The 26085-nt window shown below is 31.5% G+C and overlaps 1 protein-coding gene and 1 long non-coding RNA gene across 2 annotated transcripts; both read right to left on the bottom strand.

The window, feature by feature from the left end:
- Window positions 1-6929: 6929 nt before the first annotated feature.
- Window positions 6930-8806, bottom strand: LOC111242676. Its single transcript, XR_002669965.1, has 3 exons — window positions 7873-8806; window positions 7161-7252; window positions 6930-7053 (listed from the first exon to the last, which is right to left on the bottom strand). It is a non-coding gene; the product is annotated as an uncharacterized LOC111242676 (long non-coding RNA).
- A 2674-nt stretch (window positions 8807-11480) lies between these two features.
- On the bottom strand, window positions 11481-24695 carry LOC106774392 (kinesin-like protein KIN-14F). Its single transcript, XM_014661370.2, has 18 exons — window positions 24476-24695; window positions 24027-24196; window positions 22401-22564; window positions 21522-21665; window positions 19427-19786; window positions 18807-18875; window positions 18454-18678; window positions 18267-18348; window positions 18077-18172; window positions 17811-17990; window positions 15307-15413; window positions 14589-14767; window positions 14302-14466; window positions 13969-14222; window positions 13509-13672; window positions 13239-13430; window positions 12418-13121; window positions 11481-11853 (listed from the first exon to the last, which is right to left on the bottom strand). The coding sequence occupies exons 2-18, from the start codon at window positions 24184-24186 to the stop codon at window positions 11694-11696; spliced, it is 3405 nt and encodes a 1134-aa protein (XP_014516856.1). The 5' UTR covers window positions 24187-24196; window positions 24476-24695; the 3' UTR covers window positions 11481-11693.
- Between the last annotated feature and the right edge of the window lie 1390 nt (window positions 24696-26085).

Below are 26085 nucleotides of genomic sequence, written 5' to 3' on the forward strand. Positions count from 1 at the left end.
TTTTTAAGAGAGGAAAATGAAAGATTACAACTTTGATTATATATGTAGATGACACGATTGTTACAGGAAATGATCAAGATGAGAGTTCTAATTTACAACGATACCTTTCATCTGAATTTGAGATGAAACAACTTGGAAACCTCAAATATTTTTTGGGTATTGAAGTAGCTAGATCAAAACATGGTATTTTTCTATGCCAAAGAAAATATAATATTGATTTACTATCAGAATCTGGGCTGCTTGGGAGTAAACCAGCTGATACACCAATTTGAACAAAATCATAAACTCTTTCAATGTTCAAATTCAGCAAGCATAGACAGAGGAAGATACCAAAGGCTGGTAGGAAAATTAATTTATTTGTACCATACACGTCCAGATATCACCTATGCAGTGAATGTTGTTAGTCAATTTATGCATGACCCACGAAAGCTTCATATGGATATTGTTGAAAGAATTTTAAGATATTTGAAGTTTGCTCCTGGAAAAGGAATTTTGTTCTCAAATAATGGAAACTTAAAGGTAGAAGGGTACACTGATGCAGATTGGGCAGGTTCAAAAGATGATAGAAGATCTACCTCTGGATACTTTACTTTTGTAGGAGGGAATCTTGTAACTTGGAGGAGTAAAAACCAACCTGTAGTAGCAAGATCTAGTGCTGAAGCAGAATTCAGAGGCATGGCACTAGGTGTATGTGAATTTTTGTGGATTAAAAATGTGTTATCAGATTTGGGATTTAAACCAAATGAAGCTATGAGTTTGTACTGTGACAATACTTCGGCTATTACAATTGCTCATAATCCTGTTCAACATGATAGAACAAAGCATGTGGAGATTGATAGACATTTCATCAAAGANAAGATTGAAGCTGGAATAATTTCCTTTCCTTTTATAAGATCAGAGTTATAGTTGGCTGATGTTCTCACCAAAGGAGTGTCAAGAAGATTGTTTGATGAGTCTCTATTAAAGTTGGGAATGTGTGATATCCATGCACCAACTTGAGCGGGGGTGTTAAGATATGCTAAATATTCTATTAAAGGATATTAGGCAATCAAATATTGTGTTAGTTATAATTTAGATATTATTTTAATTTGTGCATATTTGTGCACCTGTCATTCCTTTAATAGATGAAGAATTATAGGATTCTTATATGTATATATATGGTGCTCTACTCTTTGAAATAATACATCAGAATTATTCTTTAAACCTTTTATTATTTCTCTTGCACGAAAGTCACCTTTATTGAGCTTTACCCATCCATCTAGCTTCCTTCCAAGTGAGGGCCGTTTGAGCTAGCTTTCCACCATCCACCGAGAGCTCTACCTCCACCAAAATCCCCCACTGAAATCCATTCTCTTTGCTGCCACTTGATTCTGTGCAGAAGCATCAACTCTATTCACGATTTCATCATCTTCCGTTGCCTTAAATCCACACCTCTACTGGAGCATCCATATCATTTACGCGGGGCCAAGTCCAATAAATAAAATCCACCAAACCAAGAAAAAGGGCAAAGAAGTCATTTACACAAGAGGGGTTGACCTTAGTAAGTATGGAGCTGCACCAGCGCATTTCATCTTCAGCTTAGCATCAGCAAATCCGTTTCCTTTCTTTAAGCACGTGGAAGGGATGCTTATTCTAGAATTTCAACAACACACCTCATGCTTGTACACATGGCACTTGATCCATCTTTGTAGGAGTTAATTGGCACCGTAGATTCAAGTACTAGTTTTTCTTTTGTACGTATTCATAGGTGGACAAAAGAATAACCAAAACTCCAACCCTTTTAAAAAACTCCTAACTTTCTTATAAGGTTTTCCCCCTACCTGCCTAACTGTTAACTGAATAGTTAACCATTTTACATCTTTCTAAATAGCGCAAATGGTCTATTAATTCTTCTTCCTTCTCTTATACACTCTTAATCTTAATATTCTATCAGTTGGCCAATTTTTCCAATGTACTCAATCTGTCTCTTCTTTTTTTTTATTCAGTAGGTCGAACCAATTGTTAGGTTTTTTTATGACAAGACTTTCCTGTGTTTCAATAACATCAAGGAAACAATCTCCCTTCTCACATGTAGAAACCTATCCACAACAAAGATACAAAATCGTGTTTGTCTCAAGACACCTTCCCCTTTATATAGCTAAACCTCAAAGAGACACTACATAGCCTAACAACCCCAACACCTCCTAACAAACTATGTTTTGTGTTTATTCTCTTTTCTCCTAAACTCTCATGACCCTATCAAATTGAATTTGTGATTATGGTCGTTTCTTTCTTTTTAACTGTGTTTTAAGAGTAATATAATAGTTTTATGTTTATTATTATTTTTTGTTTGGACAAGAAGGAATTCACTTGCACTCACGATTTAAACTTTTTGTTTTAACTTTAGTGAAGAATATAAACTTATGTGACGATGAAAACAAACATTTATTACACTTCTATTGGAAATCTTGTTGTCGTGAAGTGAAATCGTCACAACCAAAACCAAGTTTCAAATAAATTAAGTTACCTTTTTACTTGATTGTGCCCAATTAGTATTTAATAATGTTCATAGAACTGAAAATATATTTCCTTGAATTTTATTTACCTATTGTCCATTAATAACATGAATTCATCATTTCAGGTTGTGTGTAACCTCAAGCCATGGTCGAGTAGAAATAAATGATATTCAACATGCATCATTTGAACCATTGGTAGGTGTTGTTTCTATTCTTAGCTATTATTTCTTTGCAACATGTTCCATTATTTTTAATCGTGTTATGTATGAGCTCTTACATATTAGAAAATAATTGCCAATAAGAATGAATACATTGAGTATAACGTTTGCAGATATCGTTATATTTTCTTCTTATCTCTAAGGATACATATATATGCATATTTTAAAATATGTCCTTAAACTAGTGTTTTTCATTGAATTACATAATAAAGGTGTACAGACCAAATTTTCAAACACTCGTACAAAAATCGCGTACAATGTCGAATATTTTTTGTCTTTCACATTACTTTAACTTTGAATTTTGTACGTCGAATTTTTTCAATATACGACATTAATCAAATTTTTTTTATATTTTTTTAAATTAATTGTGATCCTTTTTTACAACTGTACAAGACCTGAAAAGCAAAAACAACAAATTTCAGTTTTTGACATTTTATAAAGCATGAACACGGTAATATAGGATCAACAAAAAAGAACAATAACAAACAACAACAAACAAGTTCAATCATAAAACAACAAAGTTTTAAAAAATAACAAATAAAGGTAAACCTCATTTCTACCGGTTAGATCCTTTCTCACCGATTAAAATCACTTCTCCATCGTTCAAATCCGCTTCCGCCTGAAACCTTAGGTTTTGACCGAACAGATCTTTGAATCCTAGGGTTTTCTCCGATTTGCATCTTCCACTGCGTCTTCTATCCGGTTATCTGCTCGATCTGAGCCAGATCGACAGTTCCTCGCCGGAGTGGACCATATCATGTGGTATCAGAGCCACCGGTCCTTTTACGTCGAATTACAATTCTAAACGATGTTTAATAATTGCATTTATTTACAAAAATGTCACCGGTCATTTTTAACGTTAGCTATTGAATGGTTGAAAATTAAACGCGTAACATTATATGTTGTTTTTCACTAGTGAAGTAACCGTTGCTTCATTATGTGACATGGTTTAGCTTCAAAGCATCCAGTTTAAGTTAGCCTTCGTTTATAGGACATGTTTTTTTAACTGGTAGAAGAGATAACTTTCCTATGGTAAATACTTGATTCATAGTTTTGTTTAATATGTTATCTTGTTTTAAGCTGGATTTACATGTGAATAATGACTAAAGTTTTCCATGTGATTATTACAAATATTACCATGCAATTTTTTTTCCACGGTTAGTTTATTTTGTTAGTTGTTATTTATCCCTCCACCACTTCCGTTATTTCATATACACATAATTACATGAGTTCATCTTTTTTTTATTCTTTTTCTTTTTTCATTTTTTCCTCTTCTGTTTTGTATAAGGGAACTTTGTTACTTTTTTTTTTATATAAATATATTTATTACTCTCTTGAAAAAAAAATACAAGCTTCCAATTTCAAGTTCATCTAAATTCGTAGTTTAGGTGTAAAGGTGTAAAAAACAGTGTTAGAATAGTTAAATATTTATAAGGAATTAGGCATTAAATTTTGTGAAAAATTAGGATGATTGGTTACTAGTTATTAAATATATTTATTAGTATTTTCTTCATATAAATTCTTTTGAATTTTAATAGGATATATGTTTTTAGTTGGATATGAGGGTTGTGTATAGTTGGATACGAGAAAAGGGAGTCTACCTTGCCTACGGTTTAAAGAGATGTGGAAGATCAGGTTATCAAGTGTTTACGTCAATCTATTGCATCATTTTGTGATTATCTAACTTGTTTATTGTCTTCTGTCAATATCATTTCACATTATTTCATATTATTTTCGATGAGGAAATATCTAAAAAGGTGTATACATGCAACATTCTCACCGGAAGAGATTTTGCCAATAAGGATTTAATATGCTTAATTGACATATGACTTCTAAGATAATGCTATTTTTAAATTATACAATCTAAGTGATGTTATTCCAACTTATTTGGCTTTCTAGATAAGTTGGACAGTAAGCAAAAGGCATCTGATAAGTCTTTTCTCATATATTGCTTTTATATATTAATCTGTATTAATTAATTCTAGTGTGAAGACTTAAGCTAAGTCATTCATACATATTTTCATGCAGGGGTGCGATCTTATATAGCCATCAACAATATTTGTCTCAATTTTCTGTCCAAATCAATCAACCTTTCAGTTTAATAACTGTTGGTATCTTTCATGTGTCTAAAATAATTAATTATTTATAGTTGTATTTTGTGAGCTAATAATAAAGGCTTTAATAATATTCTATATACCTTTTTCTGAAAATTTTTATGTACTGGTGATTTTCATAAGATTGACCTACTTTTGTGAAAGGTAAGTTAATTCGTTTTTAAATCAAAAAGAAATATATAAATTGAAAAGGATTTAGAGTGTAAATATAGGAATCCAGTTGATAACTCTCAAATAATAACTCTATCAATTTCAAAAGACGAGATGGGTGGACGTAAGATTCCGATAAAATAAAAATATTTTTGTTTTTAGTAATTTGATCAATGTACGGGAAATGTGTTATAATGTAGTATAATTAATAGCTTGTTTTGTGCTTGAGTGTCCATTGAAAAGATGGTGTGTAGGTGAGTGTATGACTAAGGCCATTGTATGGATATAAAAATGACATTTTATAACGTATAAAAATGATCTTTTATAAAGTAGTTATTGAGAACATAGTTGTTGGCGATATAATAAGTCTGCGCATTGTTGAACATATTATAACGTAGTTTTTGAATTCTCTCATAATATGCGCAGTTTATTATGACAAATTTTCATTTGTCCATTATAATAGGATAGAAGGTATTATGGCGTAAAAGTTTTTGTACATTATAATATATGATCTATTATTACGTATATATTTTTGTACATTACAAATCAACATATGCTAACGTACATTATTTAGTACGTCATAATATATATTTTTGTACATTATAATAATATTCTTATATTATGATCTCATCCAATTAATTTACAATCAATATAACTTCAAATAAACAAATTTAATGAAACTAACAAAATAAAATTTCTTTCAAATATTAAATAGTCTAATAATATTTAATACATTATTTATACATAAAACTATATATTAAATCCAAATATTATATTAATATAAATACACTATTGAATTATAGCCAAGTTTCTCCTAACAGTTAAAATAAAATAAGTTGAGTTCCTTCTAATGTCTTCAGCTTATGAATCATTAAAGATCTACCAATAAAATAATAGAATTAAAACAATATTGTAATCAATAATTGGATAAGTATTTTAATACCTTATCCCATGATTCATTTATACAAATAATGGTCTGCATGTGTTTCATTACATATTGTCCAATTTGTAAGTAGAAAATTTAAGCAAAAATTGAAAAAAAAATATTTTTTTTTTATTGATTCAATTTTCAATCAATTTATTAATAAGAATAAGAAACGAGTAATTTGTCTCAACACTAGACTCATTCAAACTCAGGATACAAAATATCATATTATATTCTAACTAGCCTTTGCATTGTGTAGCTTTGTATATTTTGTTAAATGAAATTTCACAAAACCAACAACACAGCCAATTCCTCACCAAAAATAACAATCACAAAATAAAAAAAAAAAATAACTTCTGTTACGTTACATTAAATGTAATTATTTGTATCTTTCTAGATGGAACACCCCGCATGTGATTATTGCAATAAACTAAGTTAATCAGGAATGCTTTTCAGACAATTTGTCAGCACAAAAGCAAATGACGATATTAGTTTGAACCTGCAGTATAGAAGGTCACCAAGAGGTTCTGTAGAAAGAACATGGCCTTAGGTATAAGGGGAGAAAAAGGAGAAAAAGGAGACTAACTATCGTGTAACATATCATGACTTCATATTATGTCATATATTAAAATGTGGTGGTATGATTGTAAAACCCAAAGCACAAACTCTTATTTGTACTAAGTATATCATTGGTCCCTTAGTGGAGAGGGTATACCTTGGTACAACTAAAAGGATGCCACTTGCTATAAGTAGCAGAAAATAGCTAGCTCTATAACGGAAAATAAATTCTGAATATGGCATGAAAGAAAAATAGATATGCAATAAAGGAATCCTTTTACAATAAGCTAAATAAACATCATATAGACAGAGCGAACAGATGTTCAGCGAAAAATCTACCACAATTAAAAATAAGTAAAGCAAAAAAAATAGCTTGTTTCTTTGAAAGGTGTATAATACTTATATTCTAACCTTTAAAAGGTGTATAAAAACTTCAAACTAAATCTTACTTTGGACAACAGCTGCTGACTTTCGGGAGGCTGTTTGCTTAAACTTTGTGGTAATATAACTCTAAGCAACTCTGGTTTCTCTGCCACCTCGGATAACAGCAGCATTAGTCCCAGATGCTCCAGATATGTATATATATGATTTTTCTAGAAACAGAGACATAAGCTTTTTTTTAACAAAAAATCATAACTAGTATTGAATAAAATTGTGTCCTAAACCTAAGATATTCTCGAATAAAATAAAAGCATCTTACAGTTATAACAAGAATCTCAAAATGAATTCCATGTTCCGTGTTCCAAAAAAGCCAATAGCTCTAGGTCCTTGTTGTTGTATGGCCAATAACTCCTGTTCCAAAACAAATCTGAGTTCAAAATAATGTAACTGAGCTTGCAATAATTTAAGATTACGAACATTTGTCAGCTGCGTTAAAATGAAATGTCAAAAGTTTGTAGGTTTTCTTTTCATGTTGAGGTTGCAAAGCAAAGTGAATAAGGAGTGGGGTTTTATTGGTTGCCTCGGGTCATATAATATGATAGTAATAAGTTCAATGAAAAGGAGTGTCTTTATGGGTTGGAAAATTAGAAGTTATACAAGGTGGGTCCACTTCATTTTCTTCAGTAGCTTTTATTTAGATAATATATGGGATTAGCAATTGCAGTGAGGAGTGTTTTGCTTTGTTGCCAAATGAGGTTATATAGGTGACGTGATGCAGAGCAATTATAAAAACTAACTTTTTATTTTACTTTTGTAATTTCTAAAATTAAATATTTATTTATGGTCGGTTATATATATATATATATATATATATATATATATATATATATATATATATATATATATATATATATATATATCATACCATGCTGCATACACCTTTATACAACATATATATCATATCAGGCCAATGCTCAGTGCCACTCATATCTCTCTATATAAGAACTTATCAAGGACGTTACACATCTCACCAATGTGTAGTGATTGCTTCCCACCGCTCGCCTATAGAGTTTATTAGCGCAACTCCCACCATTTATCTAGTGAGCTTATCAGTAACATCATCCCAATTGTAATGAGCTTATTAAGACCAACACTCTGCATCACTCCCATCACTCTATATATAAGAGCTTATCAGGGCCGATACACACCTCCCTCGATGTGTAGGGTTGCCTCCCACCACTTATCTAAAGAGCTTATCAGGGAAGTTCCCACCACTCATCTAGTGAGCTTATCAGAGCCGACAACCACAACGCTATTGTCCACCACTCAAACAACGAGACCATTCTAGGCCAACATACATACCACATATCTCATACCAAATCATGTCATATTCACAGTGCACTCACATAGCACAATTCAATCATGCTTAACATGCATATAACAACATCGCAACACCATAGCATACACATCACAGTTTCCTCATATCACATAACAGTCTCACACATACCATATAACAATTTCATGATCATTTGATGCATCAAAACAACATAATCATACAATGCAGTCTCAAACAGACAATACCACATGTTCACATACATTAGATGCATCAAATACAAAAACCATTCCCATCAGAAAACATCACAAAACAGCTCCCAACACCCGAGACAATAAACCATTAGAACCAACAGCATCTTCTCATAACAATCCAACCAAAAACGGAAGCATAATCTTGTTCTAAAATCATTCACCGATTCAAAATGCATAACATGCACATAATCTCATTCAAAACTCATAAACAGGTTCAAAATCACCAAAACACAAGCGTATCTTCATTCCAAAACCTTTCCCCTATTCAAATATAGATCAAAAGCATAATCTTATTCCAAAAACAAAAATATATTCATAATCACAACATGTTCATGGATCAGAAACTCATAGAAATGAAAAGCAATCAAGGTTAGCTCCCCTTGTGGTTTTCTCCTTAGCTAGCTCTTCAAAAACACTTTGCAGACGTTTTGTTTAGGAACACAGCTCCAAAGTTCACTACACCCAGATCACCTCGCCACTAGCCTCAGGTTCCATTTAGGAATCTTTCCAACCCCAAAACGTCCTTAAATAGCCAAAATGACTTTCTGAACTTGAAAGCAACTCGCCCAGCGAGCTGTCACTCACCCAACAACCTGGCTTCACTCGCCTAGCGAGCCAAAAGTTTCTGACAGCTTTTTCTGTTGTCGGCAGCCTTCCAGAAGGAATGTTGACTTTGGTGGCACGAGGTCACTCGCCCAGCGAGTCTTCCAATTCTCCCTACGAGTGGAAAAAGCTCCAGACCACACTATTTAGAAGGAATCTTGCCCTTTCCACGTTAGCATCTTGCCCAACTACTGATCTGGCTCGCCTAACTAGTGGCAAACTTTCCATACTGCCATATTTCCCTTTAAACATTCTTAGTCTTCCAATGATCTAAGACTACTCTTACCCTCTGAATCTCAAGGGTCTTACACACACAAGAAGGTTGGTTGTTTGACAAATCCCAAAGCTTTACCTACAACATATATTAGCAATTATAGGAGACAGTTCCAATAACAAAAAGTAGTAGAACTATACACAAACAACAAAAGTGCTTTCATTGTTACCATTTTGTCCTCTGATCCAGTAGCGAGAAGTTGCATGAGGTCATTTTATGAAAGTTGAGTAAAACTAAAGTACATAACTTATAGAAGTTATAATTAAAATATTGAATATACATGCTTTGATATAAAAACTTCCTCTAACTAATTTAAGTACACAAAAAGCAGGGTTTAGTGATCAAATTGAATCAATACAGCTCAAGATGTAACTATCTAGAATAATCAAAGAAAACTAGGATTTAAAAGGTAAAAAGCTAAGGAATAGTTGATTTTTGTTCAATATTCAATGCAGAAATAATGGTAAAATATAATATTATCAAAGCACTGATCAGTAGAGACTTTTAAAGAAGACTCAAATACCACATGTGATCCTACGTGGTTCACATGCATAAGAAGTCTAAACAAAGCAAAGAAAGTGACATAAAACCAAATAACTCTAGAAATCTGATCAAATGGAAGTGGAGAACTCGTCTCAAGGATCACTTTAGCGGTCTCCGATCTTTAAATAGATGCACAAAGGGTTAGAAATTTTTATAGAGAATTGAGAAAGATCTAAAGGAAAGGAATTTAGAGAGATGATGTAATTTAAGATAATGAAATTTGTTTATAGAAATTTTATTTATACTTTAAACTTTTAGTATTAAAATAATTTATTCTCATTATTTAAAACACACTACCAATTTTAAAACAAGATTTTCTAAACTCTTACATTAAGATTGAATTTCACAAAATTATCCATTCAAAATTTAGAAATAAACTTACATTAATAAAATATAATCAATGTACTAATTTATTAAAATCTTAATTCTTTAAGAAACATAAATGAAATTAATTTATTATAATCTTAATATTTCTTTTTTTACCATTATAACCCATCAACAATCATCATAGTTAGAGTTTTGTTATATATATTATTTTTATCTTATATATATCTTTTATCTTTTGTTATTTGTTATTATTTTTTATTTGTATTTTGGACTTAGCCTATATTTCTTCTATTATATATATGGAGTATCCTATACAAGGGAGATTAATCTCACATAGTTTTTCATTCAATGTCATTTAAAGCCTAAGTTTCTTTAGAGAAAAAAAAACTTATGTTGCCTCTAGCATTACACCCGCCCGTCGCTGATGTTGATGACGACGCCCTTGTCTATTGTTGTCGTCTATCGTTGCAACTACCGAAGTTTCAGTTTTGACTGACGACCACACGATTTTGATCGTCTCGACCAAGCGACCATCATGTTGTCAATGACGCTTTCATCGAAGCTCCTACGCACTTTTAGCACCTTTTGAAGATGTGGATCTGCTCCTTTTGAAGATGTGGATCTGCTCCTTTTTTCGTCATTCGTGGTGACATTTCTCGTCTCCTCTCAAACAGTGATTTAGAGCATTAAGGTCGCTCTTTTTCCTCTTTCAGGTTCATCGTGCATGGTCACACGCCCCGTCTCCTCTCAGGCAACTATTTAGAGCATCGAGGTTGCTCTTTTTCCTTTTTCACGTGCCTTGACTGTAGAATCTAGTATTTTTAAGGTTTCTCTCTCACAATTTGTATGCACCAACTTGAGGAGAGAGTTAGATATATTATCTTTATTTTATCTTTATCTTTTATCTTTAATTAATTTTTCATTGTTTCTTATTTGTATTTTGGACTTAGTCTATTTTTTTTTCCATTATAAATAGAATACCTTATATAAAAGAGATTAATCTCGTGTATAGTTTTTCACTATATTCAACAAGTTCGAAAAATCTCTAATTAATTTAAGTCTTATTACATTCAATCTTAAAGAAATAAATTAAACACTCATTTTTTCACTAGAGAGAGAATTTTGGATTATCACTCAGAATTCTAAATTTATTTCATACTCTAAAAATTGTATAACATGTCTCCCTAATAATAAGAATTTTATTGGACCCAAACAAAATATTGCATACTTTCACAAAAAAGAATAAAAATAAAGTGAAATATGCACACAAGCTTTAAATTAAAAAGAATATTCAACAAAAACATGTACACAAGAAAACTGACTCAGAAATATGTATTGATATACCAAGCTTCATATTACAAAAACATGCTCAAAATACAAGGGATGGGTGACACATACATATTAACCTCAAAACCTCAGTTTGTATAGAATTGTGTGTGAGGAACTCAAACATTGATTGTAGTTCCTGTACAAAAAAAAAATACTATAAAAAAATGCTCACTGTGTATCATGAACTCCTCAAGATAAACCAAAAAACTTTCCACGTGGGGTAGATCTGCTTCTTCTAAATTCAGGCGTGGATGCATTGCTTCCTTCTTTAAGATTGCTGGCTGAACCATTCAAAACTTTGTTTTCAACTTTGCTAGCCAATAAATGTTCTCCTGCTTGAACTATTCCTCTGCATGTGGACAAAATGGTTCTATTATCAATACCAGTAATGCTACTATTTTTGCATATGCATTTACAGAACTAATATTGAATCCACATGATTTTATATAATTCATTCTAAGTAAAGGTGAGTTTGTAGTAAGATGCTTGTTCTGTGGATAACAAAGAGCAGAAAATTGATTTTGACACTATTGTTTGGGTACTGTAATCAAATCGATTTTGAGCGTGTAATTACCAAAATAGCTTTAGTCAAACAAAGGTATATATAGGGCAAATAATAGCAAAACAGTGTTCATGCAAAAGCTACTTCTGATAGTTATAATAAGTAAAAATAAGAAGAAAAAGTATAAACTGTTCTTTGATAAGTTAGAATTAACTAAGTTTAAAGTTATTTTTTAGAAAAGTTAACACAAATTTTCTTTTACATTACTTTTTCTAAGTGTTTTTCAAAAAGTTCATCCGAAGTTTAAAACTTGGAATCATGTTTCAACATATTGCAAACATCATGTGCGTCCTAAAGTCAAGCTGAAGTATGTCATAAGTTGATCCAAACACACCCTAGTGTTAGTCATACCTTGATTCGAGGTTCTGAAAATTCCTTGCAAAGTTCTGACGTATCTTTTTGAGACTTAAAGCACCATGGACAGCAGACTCCATAAATATAAGATCATTTTCAGCCTCAGAGTAATCATTCTTTGGAGGTGACTCCACATTACTTTCACCAGCAAATTCCATGTCAGGAATGAATGGTGAGGTCAAATCAGGCTTTTGAATCTTGAAGGGTGATAGTTGATTATGCTTGGGCTTAGCCTTACTCTCAACCTTGCTTTTTCTGATGGCACCTTGTCTTACTGCACTAAGTGCTTGCTTGAATTGTTCCTCTTCATGTTCTTGATGAACTTTCTTATAGTTGAATTTCTGGAGGTTGAAGATTGTTTCTGAAATGTTTTCATGTTTTACAGTCTCTTGTGAATTCACATACATTCTTGAGTCAGTGGATGCAACCACTGGCATTGTGACAAGGGATTTGTTGGCAGCTGGAAATGGATGCTTTAATATTGGTTGGTTGTCCATTGTTTCAGTTTTTACTTTGTTTTTAATGACTGTCCCTCTATCATTGGATTGTGATCTTCTCACCGGAGGAGATGGTGATCTTCCCTTCACTGAGCTGACTAACTTTTCTTCAGTCGGAAAAGACATTTTTGGCATAGAATCCTTCTCCATTAGTGTTGAGGGAAACCTTGACCTTCTTTGCTTACCTGAAGAGCAACTTCTAGACTGAAAAAAGAAGTTCAAATTAAGTTAGAGCCTATATGAATCTGCATCAACATGGCACAATGTCCAAATGCATATTTACATATTTCTTACAAGTGGATACATATTTTATTTAACTACCTCCAAGCTTCTATCATCCATAAGTCTTTGACCAGTTTCATGCTTCATGTTGCCACTGGTACCATATTTTGGTAATTGAAAAGGTGAAACAGCTCTTGGTTTTTGAGAATCAATGCCGTTTCTAGCATTCCCAGCCTTCCACTGATCCAGTTCTGCTTCCTTCCTCTCCAATGCCAATTTGAGATTTGATATCTAAGAAAATAAAGAACCGTTTACATATGTTGTGCATGTTACGTTCAAAATTGCACTACTTGTGACTAAAATGCAAACCTCTTCCTTTAGTTCTCGGATTTCACCAGTTTCCTTGTTAGATTGAGCAGCCCCAAGTTCAATGGATGAAACCCTCTCAGCAAATTTGAGTGTGCTAATTGTCTCTCCAAAAGCATTAAGTTCAGGATTTACATGAACAAACATCAAAGTTTTTGCATGCCCTCCTATTGATAAAAGAAAAGAAACACATATCTCAAGTTAAGTTTGCAGAAATTCAAACAAGCAAACAACAATGGCAATAACCAAATTAATACCAGTATTTAAATTTCTAGTCACTTATCAGCCTAATCTAACAACCTGGTCCCAAAAGAAAGATTGTACATATAGTGGTCAAATAGTATTATAACAATATGGTAGTCATAAGAGAAATGGAAAAAAATTCCAAATCTTAATGCTGCCATAACCTATTGTTATAGGTAACTTGCATCAAAGGGGAAAAAATTACATGGCAAACTGTTACCTAAAGAATCTTGTAACACTTGTGTGAGCTTGCTATTTCTATAAGGGATATGTGGACTCTTCTGTGCCAAGGCAGAGATAACATCCCCAAGTGCAGAAAGTGATCTATTTATATGTTGCGCTTCCTTTAGTCTCTCACCTACTGCCTCAGATTTGTCAACCCTCTCACTTCCAGCCAAATCCACAAGATGGAGACAACCTCTTAGAATGGAGTTGGAAACTAACTCCCTTCCTCTAACATGAACAGTCAAAACACTGCAAAAAGTAAGAACTTAGTTAAATATATTTGATGATTGTTGGTTATCCATCTATGTTCATGAAGATGTCACTTTACCTATGGGAACGACTGCTTCTCTCATTTAGAGCTGTAGCACCCACGGCACGGTTCTTCTGACCAATTCTCATCAAGTCTAGAACATCTTGAGTACAGGTAACCGGAACTAAAAATGCATCAGGCACATTGATGCCATTCATTTGAGAATTGTTTCGTATGTCTAATGTATATCTTGTTAAGGAACTGCAATAACTACATAAATTTCATTGTTGATATCTGTATAAAATTAAGAATTTGAACTGCCTTGCTGAAGAAAAAATTATGATAGAGCACTGCTTAAAGGATATCTTCTGTTAGAGCCATCGCTGACTAGCAAATCTCTCACTTGTTCATTGTATATTTCAATCATCTGAACGAAAACTTCATATTTTACAGAATCAGACCTTTCCTTTGATATATGAAATAAATCACCCAAAGCCCTGTAGTTTACACCCCATGTCTCTTCTGTTGTAAGATCAGGTCCACTCTGCACAAGCAAGTTAATCGCATTAATAGGCATGATAAAAAAAAATGATGGAACAAGAAAATATATCGTAATTGAACTTATTATAGACCTGGTTGTTTTCTGATGTAGCTATAGTTCCAAGGTCTATAAAATGGACGTTTTATCAATTTATTTTGACAAAGAACAAGATAATTTAAATTTGTAAGTAAGCTGTTAAGTTAGAGGTTGAGTAAGTTTCAAATAAGGAAGTTTTCAAAAGAAATGGCTCCAAACCAAGGTTTGAACTAGTACTACTAGAGTCTTTAAACCCAAAATCGCGTGATGGTGTCTAACATGTACCATAAAATACAAAACTAGAAGGAAAAACATATGATTGGTAAAGAATACATGGATATCCCATGAAAAGAAATCCAATGGTGGTAAGTTTAAAACCACATACATTGTGTTATTTTATGTGTAAACAACAGTCAATAATAGCCAAGTAATTTAAGATACATTACTTTAGTTTAATGAATAAACATTATGTAAAATAAACTAGAACTGCTATGCGTGTCTCATACCATTGTGTATGTTTTCCCGGAGCCAGTCTGCCCGTATGCAAAGATGCATACGTTATAACCATCTAGAACGGATCTGATCAAGGGCTGAGCGTCAGCATAAATTTGTTCTGCACATGACAAAAAAAATATCATGAAAAGCATCAAATAAGAACTAACATAATAAAAACTCTAATAAATGCAATTTATCAGTAAGAAAACCATAAATTCACTATGAAGCAAGGAAAGATTTTACTGACTGAATATTAAACAGGAGAAAGAACATTCCTCCAAGTATTTCAATTTCCCAAAGAGACAGTGCTCAATTTACAAACAACAGAGATAATGAATCTCTTCCTTCAATCCGAACCCGTCCCTCTAACTAACTAATATTTCCTAAATAACTGTGATAATTTTCTCCTAACTTCTAACCTGAACAGTCCACCTGTCTGAGGAGTAGAAATGTGGACATGATTCCAACATTGATACCTTTCCAACACTTTACAACACATCTTAGACGATCCTCAACACTTGACCCAATACCTTCATATGAATGGATACTCCAAGAACACTAGTACTATTAAACATTTGAAATTTATTTTAAACATTTAGACAAGTAAGTTTAAATCTAATCTAAAGTATTTAGGGTAAATGATCAATTTGAACCTTAAACATCTGTGACAGTGCCAATTTAATCCTTCAAAGAACGAAATATTTCCATCTGGAAGGTATAAAATCCTTCAATTGCGTCCTATCATTAAGATTGTGTGATTATTTGGTTAGCGAAATATAATATTAAGAACCAATTTAATAGTCCTCGACCACCTCGTTCTTTTCCTCTAATGTCACGTCCTCCTCTTCTTTGTGTAACAACCATGACAGATGGTTCCACTAGTTCATGCACTTCCTGAGTTTGAGGTGTCGGGACAAGTAGAAGGCGAGTGGTCAATGTTTCCATGGAAGGGACCTCATGACTGATTAGAAGTTGATCTCTAAGATGATCAAAATCGGGATGTAGGACACGAAGAATCAACACCATGTAAAATTTGTCTAGTTTCTTCTTGATATCCTCTAATGGATCCGCTTCCAAAAACATCTTAAGTTCTTCGACAGCAGATTGGGCTTCAGCCATAAAGGACAACATGTCATGGTCTGCCATTTTAAGAGATGCAAGCTTGGTTGCAGTGTCATAGAGACGTTGAATATCGTTGGCATAGATGCTTTGAGCTTTCTTCCAAAAGAACTGACAAGTTTTGAAAGCCCTCAGAGATATAAGAAGTTTGGGTTTCCACTTATTGCCATAATAGGGCACACAACTAGAAATCTCCTTGTTTCCACATCAGCTTTTTGAGCAGGCACATGGCTTCCATCTCGCTCAAGGTGGTCATAATGCCCTTGGCCAAGGAACCACATTTCAACGACAACAGACCATGATAGATAATTTTTTCCATTTAGCTTCTCAGAGGTAATGGATGGACTTCCTGAGAAAGAAAGAGTATTGTTAGACGCCAACTTTGAAGAAGACGAACTGCACCAACGAGGAACAAGAAAACCCTAAGGGTTTAGACAAACGAAATTGTGACAACGGTTGGTGGTGGATGATCGACGACGATGAACGGCAGCAGCGGTGGAGGGCCAACGACGATGGCCGGTGACGGTGGCCGGCGACGACGGACAGCCAGCGGTGGAAGGCTGGTGGCAGGCTGCAACGAGCGGTGGCAAACAGAAACACCGGACAAATGCAATACAGAAACCAAAGCATAATCGACGAGCTCTAATACCAAGTTGAATATAGTGAAAACTCCCTTGTGTTCAATATACACATAGGGTCATCTATTTATAATAAAACAAATATGGGTTAAGCCCAAAATACAAATAAGAAATAATAACAAAATAAAAAATAATATATCTAACAAGTAAATTAGAGACTATTTTGTCATTGGGCTATAGTATTAGGGATCAATTTGAATATTTTACACATTCAATAACTAAAGCATATTTTTTATTCTTCTAAGGACTAAATTTACAGTGTCTCATATTTAAGAATCAAATCCAAATGTGAATCTAAGTTCTCATTGGGTAGAAATGACAAAGTTAAACATCATATAAGAAAAAAGACCCATGAACCCAATGCCTTAAGGTTTTAGGTTAAAAGTAGTGTGAATCCTTATGTGGGTTGGGCTTGTATCACATATATAATCTCTCTCTAATGAAACTATCCCCTCAAAAATCATAAAATTCCCATCAGTGGTATCCTAAACCCAACAATGTTTAATGGGTATCAAGTTTCACGTCTACTAAAGATACTAAAGATAATGTCATAATATAATATATAAGGGAGGGAAATGATCCTAAACCCTCTTTATAGGAATACATAAACATAATATGCCTATATTGGATACTTATCATATTATATTGCCTAAACCCTGCACAAATCATTATTGTCCATTGAATTAGAGTCATAATACAAGATCTATGTAGAACAAATCAACAAAGTATATCCTGAAAGATGTAGAAAATTAAACTACCTTGTGTTACAGTTGTTCCAAAAACCTTATCGAATGAAAATACTCGTCTAGCATCTTTTCCATGCTTAAGGGGATTTATGATCATCAAATCTCCATTTTCTCCAATATAGTCCACCGTAGACTGCCCGTTTGATTGTCCTGGTAAGAATGGCCTCACTCTACAATACACCCTGATGGCTCCTGCAAAACAGAAATTTAATTAATCACATTTTAATTAATAAGTTGATCCATGAAACTCGTTGTTAGGAACCTGGGTTCTTATGCACCTTTAAGGTCTTGTACTTCATTGTAAAGAAGGCGGTTCTCCTCCAAAACTTTGTGGTAGGAAGTGGAGGCCACTTCAAGGCTTTTGATATGATCCTCTAAGTAATAGAACTCGTGTCAGTCCAAATAGTACCATGTTAAAACAATTCTACAAACAAGATATTCAAGGAAAAACAATTCTTAGATGGTTACCCAGCCTACTCAATTCTTCTTCCCACTCTGATTGAATTTGTTTGACCTCCAATTTTGTTTCTTTAAAAAAGTACTTCATACCCTGAAGCCGGATGAAAACCTTAGCACACTGTGCTGAACAGCTAATCCAAACTCATGTAAAAGTAACAACTAACATTAGCAATAACTCCAATGATCTAATTTATACCTCAAGTTGTTTCTGTTGAGTATTAATTACTTCAGCATACTTTGCAGAATAATTGGCATTTTGTTGAATACTATCACGTTTTCCACCACAATTGCAGAATTTGGAGAAGTCATTTGATGCCAAGCTACTTCTTTGGTTAAGATATAGTGAGATGGTTTCTATGAACTCTCTCTTTGAGAGACAACCCATGTCACCTTTCAAAATTTTCTTTAAAAAAAGTCCAAGCTGCAAAGAATTGTTGAGAAGTGTACTTTGGAAAACCATTAGAAGGAAAAGGAAAATGTCAAATGAATGGCAATTGTGAAGTTTGGAAACAGATGTAAGTTGCATACAAGAATTAAACTATGGAGTACCTGAGTGCCTTGAGAAACAAGCAAAGACGAGAAATCCTTGACTACCTTGCTGAGTAAGGTATCAATTACCTACAAATTGTCACCCATATCACAGATAAGACTGCATAAAGAAAAGAAAATCCTTATGCAGATTATTATTGGAAAAATTCTAAAACAATAACCTTATTTGCCAGTCGTATACTCTCAATAGCAGTGCAATTTTAGTTGACATTATATTTGTCTATCTTATTTTCTTAAAATGTGGCTTAGACCTAACTTAACCTACAAAATCAACTGTGAAATTTACATCTTATTTATATACTTTATTTTGATTTGATCATATTGATTAAACATCTGTAACTGATCCTATATTGACCAAATAGCAAGTGGCTTCATAATCCCATCAACAATCACTAGGTTTAAACGAAACTTAACACTACAAAACCAGTTTGTTTGGTGAGGTTTGTTCCATTTATATATTTTAATTCTAAGATTGTCTAAGTAAGAGATTATCATGCTTTGCTTAGTGAGTAACATACTCTTTTTATAATATTCATATATTAATCTTTTCAGAAACACGTTTTATAAAAATAAGAATAGAAGTTACAGCAGTACAACAAACTGAAAAGGATCTTACCGACCATTGCATTCAGAGGCAGATCTTCAATCCCATTGGCCTCTCTAAGGTAAGCCTGAAGAAGTCTGAGTCCAAAGTGATCATAAAGGAAAGCCAAAGCATTGGAAGTTCTGGTTTCTTCAATCAAGAACTCTTCAGATAATTGAAGAAATTCAAGCAGTTGTTCATACTGTGATGATTCTGACTCATCTAATGATTCATCAGCACTTTCACTGCCAACTATGGAGGAAGGAGACTTCTTTGGAAAGGAAGTGATCCTCACAGTTCCACCATACCTCCACACACCAACCCCACCAGATAACTTCCATTCATAAAACCCCTTCAAACATAGAATGCAGTCCACAACTTTATTGGATGAACCTCCCTGCATTTTCAAGTTTTAAAACACAAACCCCCTTTCAACAGAAAACTCAAAAGTAGTGTCAAATCAACAAATAGATAAACTCCATCACTAAGGTACCATCTTCAATAGAAAAATTGAAAGATGTGCTCTGAACAATCTATCTAGCATTGGTTTCGTTTGCCAAAATTGTTTGTTTGGAAAAATATAAAATTTAAATAGATTTTATGTGATATTTAAAAAATATTGTAAAGAAAAACCCATATTTGGTTGAATTTGAATGGAATTGTGTTTTTTTTTTTAATTATTTTAATTGACAACTTAAGCTTTATTGTTATAGCAGTACCCATAAAATAAGAGTCATATGGTTATTATTTCTTGGATATTTTTAAATTAAAAATGTAAAAAAGTAAATAACTTGTATGAAGTATTTAAAAAAGTATAGAAATGTACATAATCGATTAAAAATATGATTAATTCAAATGACTTTATATCTAAAATTATGAAGAAGAAAATATGATTAATTCAAATGACTTTATATCTAAAATTTAGAAACCTTTTTCAAACGTATATGGGTTACAATAAGAAATTTAATAATCAATATAAAATATTTTTAATCATCCAGTACTTTTTTCTTAGTTATTTTTAAGTACTAAAAAAACAATAATGAAAATATTTATTTTCAAGAATATTCAAATATTTTATTTTCATTAATTCTTTTTATAAAGTACTAAAAGATTGAACATATTAGTTAAACCAGATAAAATTCATTCAATCTTGAAACTTAATTAATTTACCAACCAATATATACTTTTTTATTCTATAATCCAATTAGAGATTACCAACAAATGTATTAATTAATTTATATAATCTAGACTTATTAACAAAAAGTGTTTCTCCTTTTTTTTAAATTTCTTTACATGCTGTATTGCCAATTTTATTCTTATTAATACAACTTATGTCATTGGTTTTATTATTTACATAAAAAAAATAATCTGAAATAAATAATAATTTTCTTTATAATATTATGAAATATGGCCCATTTTATTATTTTTTATTCTTTTTTACTATTTTTACTTTCTTTTATCCTAATTTTTGTCAAACAACTTTTTAGCTTCTGTAATATGTAAGAAATACCGGATTAAAAATATTTTTATTGTATAACTATTAACACCTAATAAAACTAATATTTGTAACTAGTTTTGATTTATTTATTCTAATTCTATTTTTTATATCTGGATACTTATTTTTATAATTATTATTATTAACATTGTTATTTTTTATTTTTTATTTTTTATTGTTATAAAAAAAGGGTATTTCCTGTAGTAACTATTGCAGCAGTAATGTCGAAAATCGTTTCTTATTAGGTGAGGGTGTTAAAAGAAATAATGATATTTTGAGAATATTTAACATCATTTAATAATAATAATCATAAAAACCATCATGGATCAATTATCGTAATATTAAAATATTGTTAAAAAATGTTGTTAAAAGTATAATCTAATTTCCTTATAAAGTAATTCATTCAGTAAAAGAAACCTGACAATTAATTCTTTTATTGTTTAAACAATAGAATGCACATCGCACTCCAATTTTTTTATTTGACGAGCAAAACAGAAAATGATTTTATTAATTATTAATAATCTTATTTATAATTATTTTTAATTAGTTATTATTATTGAGTAAACCAAAATAATTCCATAATTAAAAGATTAAAAAGAGAATGAAAAGAAATAAATAGAAAATCCAAAGGCCGAACCTTCTCCAAATCAGATGCTTCAAATGTGAGAAGCTGCATCTCCTTAACAGCCTCTAAGAAATTCCTCATGTTTTCAAAATACTGAATTGCTGAGTGGGCCGCACCCTCTGCACATTGAACAGCAAGCCCAGGATTCTCCACCACCTATCCAGCCCAATACATAAAACAACCAAATAAAAAACATTGTCACCAAATTAACACTTTAAAAACTAGGCTTTTACTTCCTCCAGCCTCATAATTTCTTCGTACACCTATCAACTTTTCAAAATGACCATTTTGCCTTTTAGAAAAGTGACTTCCGGATTACACATTCCAAAAGCTTTCCAAAACAAGCTTTTCAGAATGAAATTTTTAGAGCAAAATTTTAAAAATAGAATTTTAGAAATATGATTTCCAGAACAAAAATTTTGAAATGGATGAAATAAACTTTCTGGAACACATATCATGTCTTCCGCAGCATTCTTACATGATGTGTATCATGGAAAAAACTTTCCAAAATATATGAAATATTCCCAAAAGAGCTTTTCGAAATAAGTTTTTTTTCCTGCATTTTCTCTCTTCTCCTTCCTCTACAACAGAGATAATGATGGCAGTGTGGTGCAGTGACAAAGGGTGTTTTAATCTTTTCCTCTTATATATGGAGTGCAATTAGTAATTGTGCGGGTGCAAAAAGCAATAGTATGAAAACCAAAGTCTTGTCCTATTTTGACCGATTTTGTGTTTGATCAGGTCAAAAATAAGTTTATAATGTCTTATTTGTCCGACATAATATATAGATACTAATAATTTTTTATATTAAAAGATTATAATTTTTCAGTTAAACTTATATTTATAAATAAAAGAGGAAATTATAAGTTTTGAAAAATGGAAAAAGTGGACCTTGAGAACAGCACCGGGGTTGACTTTGTTGAGGACATTGCAGAGAATGAGACCATTGCGTAGAGCAAGGCAAAAGTCTTCTTCCGAGGGTGTTTCAGTGAGTGACAATGATGCAACATTGTCCATTTGGCGTAGCCATTCTGTTGCTTTGTATCTTCTCCAAGCTTCCACCATTCAACAAAAACCAAACCATTTTCATCACAAAAATGAAAGGTGTAATAGGAACTCACCAAAAAGACAAAGAATGGTTGTATTATGTCAAAATCATCAAAGAAAACTTAAGAAACTGTTATTAGAAGTTAGGTGTAAAAACATGGACACTAACAATGATTAATAACAGCAAAGTGGCATTTGAAATCTTACAAATTTATGCTGCTTCTTGCTTACTTAGATGTAGGGTCTTGATAATCGATAATGCTTAACATTATGCTCTAAAATCATAGTTGGGAAACTTATAATCATGATTATGTTCATAAAAAAGTTAAAAATATATCTCATAATCATAATAATAATATCTCACTATAATGATAATGAACCCTTTAGGTTATAAGTAAGATACTTGATTGCACAAAATTTGGACCCGACCCTTATGGACAAGGGCACAGTCCTACACCTTAATTGAGTGGTGGGGTGGTGATCCATTTTAGTACAAACACTTTCCCCCACACACTATTCTTCATCATCAATCTCTTGCTACATCTCATTCTTTTTTCTTTTCTAGCCACCCCCACTTTGTTTAACATATAAACCTAACTTTTTGTATTTTGACATTGCTTTTTCTGCTTTTGTTAAGTAAAGAGGTCCAAGTAATAATTTGGTTGACCAAAAATGAAAAGAGAAAAACAACAAATGAATTGTTAAAATAACCAAATGATATGCTGTTTCTTTTCTTTTCATTGGGTCATAAGAAACAAACATCACACCTAGAAACGTGCCTCAACTTAAGCATCTTTTGTCAATTATCTACTTTTTCACAAAGAGCTATTGTCTTCTTTCTTTTTTTTCTTTTCTGGAAGAGGAACTACTCACCAAAGATATGTGCAACAATTTTTTCTTAAGTTATGCCTACTTTCACAAATTTGCAGATTGTATGCACCCTTTTGCTACTTCCAATAAGGTTTTCCAAGAGGAGAAAATCTTATTCCCATTTCAGGATATGAACTCTTTCAGTAAAGTGAATTATTCCCTCAATTTCAAATTGATCCATGTTAAAGTTTTTATACAGGAACAAAAACAAAAGTAACCACTTTAAGATAATAGTATGAGTGAAGGGATAAAATGAATAAATTTTTAACATTTATTAGAACAAAAAACACAAAAAATACTAAAGTGTAAATCAATTTGAAATATCAACATTTTTTATATTGTGAGTGAACAAGTTTTGTATAGTATCAATCAATCTCTGATCCCCATGTTCCTAAAAAAACATTAACAATTGTAAAATATAAACATAAAATTATTCTATTGAGGGATATTGAAAAATAACTCATACCAGTAATAATATATGAAGATTAAACTATAATTATATTTACATATCTGGTATTAAACTGCATTATTACACACCTGTATTTATATTATAACTAGATATTAATGGCATGCATGGTGTGTGACATTAAACAAGCATACCTGCTTCCTCTGCCTTCCTCTGTGCCAATTCATTGTCATTGAAACCTTCCTCTGTGACAGTGCATGAAGCCTCCTTGTTCATGGTGGTGACCACCAAACCCTTCAATCCTCTCTTTGAAGGAGATGTGAAAAATGAGTTTTGGCAACTCTCTTGTGGCATCTCAATCTCTCTGATAATCAACCAAGAAAATTATGTTAGATGACAGCATAATGTATGCATAAAAAAAGTTCCATACACAACAAAATTCCCATGTAAATAACAGAATCAAAAAATTGATTGTGGGTTGCTTCATAAACATAGCAAGAACTAAACTTTTCATCTGATCAATTCTTACTTGGATGCAAACAAATAAAAAAACAAAAACTTGACCAACTATATTATATGGGTTTTCCTTATCGATAAAATTTAAAAGAAAAACAAGAGATTGCAGAAAGAAGAATAAGATTACCTGGGGAAGTGAAAGATTGAGAACAAGAAAGTGAAGCTTGGTGGATGAGGAGGTTATGGAATTGGAAAGAGGGTTTTTGTGTGATGGTTTTTGTGAATGAATAAGCATTACAGAGAAAGAAGAAGCTTAATATGTGCAATGCATAGTAGCATTCAATGGTAGTGTGAGAGTGTGGAAACTGAAGAGAAAAAACAGAAACACATGAAAACTTGCAAACGTCGTTATTGGCATTCTCTGACTAATATAGGACAAATGACGGCGTCATTTCACGGATTTTCTACCCATTCTTGCCGTCATATCTATTTTAATATTCTCAATAAACTAAATTTCAATATTAATGAACTAAAATTTATTATGGAAATATTTGAAATAATTTCTTCTCAAATAAACAAATTTAAAAGTTCATTTATTTAAGAAATATATACAAAAGGACATTTCTCTTTAATCTGTTATTAAAATGAACACTTAAAAAGCATAAGTCTAGTTATTTTTATCATAATACATTTTAAAAAAAATAAATACAAACAAATTGGATTTATATATATACATATATATATATATATATATATATAACTTTTAAAATGATTATTTACCGTATACAATAATCTATAATTGGATGACACTCAATTCTAAATAAATTCATATATGGTGATAAAAAAATTTAAATCTAACAAACAAATTTAAATATAATGTTTTATATTTATTTTAATCTATACAAATTGAATATGTATAAAAAAATATTACAATAATTAATGTATGTTAACTAACTGAACTAAACTTCATTCGCAGTTTTATAATCTTAGGTTTTACAATCTTATATTACATTTTTTTTATAAAATAATAGAGAAAAAGGATGTTACTTTTATTTACCAAAAAATTGTAAAAAAGGTACTTCAATAAAACTATTACTTTTTTACAGTATAATAGTAATAATAATAATAATATTTTAGAAAACAAGTGTAAAATAATTTATAATTATAAAATTAGGATAATGATATTTAGACAATATTTTTTGACAATATTTAAACATTGATTACGTGACAATATGTGATTGGTCAAAAATTACTCCACATAATCATAAACATTATTATGGAGTAATTTTTGACTAATCACATATTAATATATAATCAATGTTTAAATATTTTAAAAAAAGTTATCTAAATATCATTATCCATAAAAATAAAAATAAGTATACGAGACAAAGAATTAAATTGAAAATTAAGTAACTTTTAATATATTTATTATTGACTATACCGACAATATTATTTACTAATAATAAATAAGTAATTAAAGACAATAAGGTGGTGTATAAATGACATGAAACACACTTCCTACCAGTATTATTGTCTACTGCGTGTTGTCTCTCCGTACTACAGTATTCAAAATACAATTAATTTATGTTCTACACTGTTAATACTCTTTCTATTAATTTATAAGTTACATCTAATTAAAGTTGATCATACACAAATACTCTATTTTTAATTTAGCAACTATTCAACAATAATAAAATAATATTTTTATTTTACAATATAAATTATTTAAATAAATCAATTAGAAAAGTAAAAAAAAATCTTCATTAGATGTTAAAAAAGAATAGGAAATTTGAGAGA

Source organism: Vigna radiata, chromosome 10, assembly GCF_000741045.1.
Source record: "Vigna radiata var. radiata cultivar VC1973A chromosome 10, Vradiata_ver6, whole genome shotgun sequence".
NCBI classification, from domain to species: Eukaryota; Viridiplantae; Streptophyta; class Magnoliopsida; order Fabales; family Fabaceae; genus Vigna; species Vigna radiata.

Bases quoted from the DNA above. Each gene is read 5' to 3' on its own strand.
- LOC106774392 (XM_014661370.2), bottom strand. From the start codon at position 24,186: ATGCCACAAGAGAGTTGCCAAAACTCATTTTTCACATCTCCTTCAAAG. The intron at 22,565-24,026 runs GTATGCTTGTTT...GAATGGTGGAAG, and splicing joins GAGGAAGGCAGAGGAAGCAG to CTTGGAGAAGATACAAAGCA. The intron at 11,854-12,417 runs GTATGACTAACA...GTCCACATGCAG, and splicing joins TTTCAGAACCTCGAATCAAG to AGGAATAGTTCAAGCAGGAG.